The 2,594-nt window shown below is 46.3% G+C and overlaps 1 protein-coding gene across 1 annotated transcript in view; it reads right to left on the reverse strand.

The window, feature by feature from the left end:
- Positions 1-654: 654 nt before the first annotated feature.
- The window catches only part of RIPPLY3 (ripply transcriptional repressor 3), a 14,150-nt gene continuing 12,210 nt past the window's right edge, over positions 655-2,594 (reverse strand). The window contains exons 3-4 of the mRNA XM_012811943.1: positions 1,141-1,202; positions 655-979 (exon numbers count right to left, since the gene is read on the reverse strand). Of these exons, the coding sequence (XP_012667397.1) occupies positions 655-979; positions 1,141-1,202 (387 nt within the window). The remainder of the gene's footprint in view (positions 980-1,140; positions 1,203-2,594) is intronic.

Genomic DNA, 2,594 nt, shown 5'->3' on the forward strand with positions numbered 1-2,594 from the left:
AAAAAAAAAAAAAAAAGTGATAGTCTACTCAAGTAACAAGCCAAAGCAGTCATCAGCTAAGAAGAGTTAAAGTTCTAATCCTTGTACATTCATACACAGAGTCTTTATACAAATAGTCATGTACATTTTTATCCAGAATTGTCCCCCAGAAATCCATACCTTTTTCTTTGTTACCCTTAGGGAAATTATTCTTGGACAATGGATTAAAATTGGGATGTAATATCTAAATTATATTTATAAAAGCAGAAATACCTAAATAATGAGTCTGGGGTCAAGTGAGAGGTGGGCATGGATTACTACTCTATATAGGAATAGTTTATAATCTGATCAGCAGAGTGACAGCGCTAAACGAGCTCTGAAAGTTGGCTCTACTGATAACACCCAGTGTTGACACACACTTCTTTGTTCTAGAATCCTTTGTCAACGGTATGCATGAGTACACTAAAAAAGAACCCCCAGAAGGAAGAAAAGTAAAAGCTGAGTTCTTGCCATGAGTAGATTCTGTGCAGCCCCCAGCCTCTGCAAATCCAGCATAGGGTGCAAAGTGTCCTGGCATGGCCATGTCCAAGCCGGAAAAGTAAGGCAGGCTTGGCCAGGGCCCAGGATGAGGCAGGCTGGTGGGGCGGTGATGGGAGAGAGACCAGATTGATTGATTCATTCTTTTGAGGAGCACTTATGATTCCCTGAGGGGTCACTGTGGGGGAGCTGACCCTCACCACAGAGGCCACCCCTTTCTCCAGGTGGCCACCGTTGATATAAGGCCTGGTCTGTGCTCTTTCCCCCAGGGCCACTTTCCTCCAGACCTCTTGCCTCCTGGCAGGGAGGAGGGCAGGGCTGGGTTTCTTCCTCATGCTCTTCACTGTCAGAATCAGACTCGTCGTTGTAGAAGTGAATTGTGGCTTGCACAGGGAAACTGGCCAGCACTTTCTCCCCCGAACTCTGCAGGTATTCTTGACGTTTTGAAGCAGGTAGATAAAGTCTAATAGTTAAGAAACAAATACACCATTAATCAACCTGAAAACAGTTCCCAACTCCTTCTTGAAGATCCTCTTCCCCAGAAAGAGCCACATCCCCAATCAGTGTTTTCCTGTCACCAGAACTCGGGACCGGGGGCACCTAATGAGAGAACTGATGACAAACCCCATCCCAGTTCTGGAGTGCGCTGTGACCTGAACCAGCAAATCCAGAATAGAGAAGACGTGCTTCGGGGTAAAAAAACACAAAGGAAAAAAGAAAAAAGCCTAAATATATATAATTTGGAGCCCCTGACTTTCAGGTCTTATAAAATTTAGGATCCCATAATACTTGGAAAGTATTTAAAATATTCGCCCTTCCCCATAATCCCTTGTCCCATACTTTTCATTCACTGATTTTTTTTTTTTTTTTTGGAGACAGAGCCTCAAGCTGTCCCCCTGGGTAGAGTGCCGTGGCATCACAGCTCACAGCAACCTCCAACTCCTGGGCTCAAGCGAGTCTCCTGCCTCAGCCTCCCAAGTAGCTGGGACCACAGGCGCCCGCCACAACGCCTGGCTGTTTTTTTGGTTGCAGCCATCATTGTTGTTTGGCGGGCCCAGGCTGGATTTGAATCTACCACCTTAGGTGTATGTGGCTGGAACCTTAGCCACTTGAGCCACAGGCGCCAAACCTCATTCATTGATTTGATTTGCATTTTTCCCTGTGGTCTTCTGCGGAAATGACAGGGTTTGTCAAACAAGCACTACGTATTTGCAAACCTGATTATTATTATTATTTTTTTGAGACAGACTCACTATGTCGCCCTCGGTATAGTGCTGTGGCATTGCAACTCACAGCAACCTCAAACTCTTGGGCTTAAGTGATTCTCTTGCCTCAGCCTCCCAAGTAGTTGGGACTACAGGTGCCTACCACAATGCCTAGCTACTTTTTTGTTGCAGTTGTCATTGTTGTTTAGCTGGCTGGGCTGGGTTTGAACCTGCCAGCCTGGGTGTATGTGGCTGGCTCCCTACCCACTGAGCTATGGGCACCACCTTGCAAATCTGATTTCAATATCCCCTTTTTGGTATAGATGAGGAAAGTAGGGCAGCACCTGTGGCTCAGTGAGTAGAGTGCAGGCCCCATATACGGAGGGTGGAGACTTTGAACCCGGCCCTGGCCAAATTGCAACAAAAAATAGCCGGGTGTTGTGGTGGGCACCTGTGTTCCCAGCTACTCGGGAGGCTGAGGCAAGAGAATCACCTAAGCCCAGGAGCTGGAGGTTGCTGTGAGCTGTGACACCACAGCACCCCACTGAGGGTGACAAAATGAGAATCTGTCTCAAAAAAAAAAAAAAGAAGAGGAAAGTGAAAGAGAAAATACCTTCCTATAAATAATGCTTAACAAATGTTTTATTTCCTAAGATTTCCAGTAATCCAGCGGTTCTCAACCACTGGGGGACATTTGGCAACGTCTGGAGATTTTTTTGTGATTGACACAACGGAGAGGAAGGTGCTGGCATTTAGTGGGTAGAGGCCAGGAATGCTAGCAAACCTTCTAAAATGCATGGGATGGCCCCCACGACAAACAGTTATCCAGCCCAAAGTGTCAATAGTGCCAACACCGAGAAATCCCGCAATAGA

This window comes from Otolemur garnettii, unplaced genomic scaffold, assembly GCF_000181295.1.
Source record: "Otolemur garnettii isolate 467f Iridium unplaced genomic scaffold, OtoGar3 scaffold00180, whole genome shotgun sequence".
NCBI lineage: Eukaryota > Metazoa > Chordata > Mammalia > Primates > Galagidae > Otolemur > Otolemur garnettii.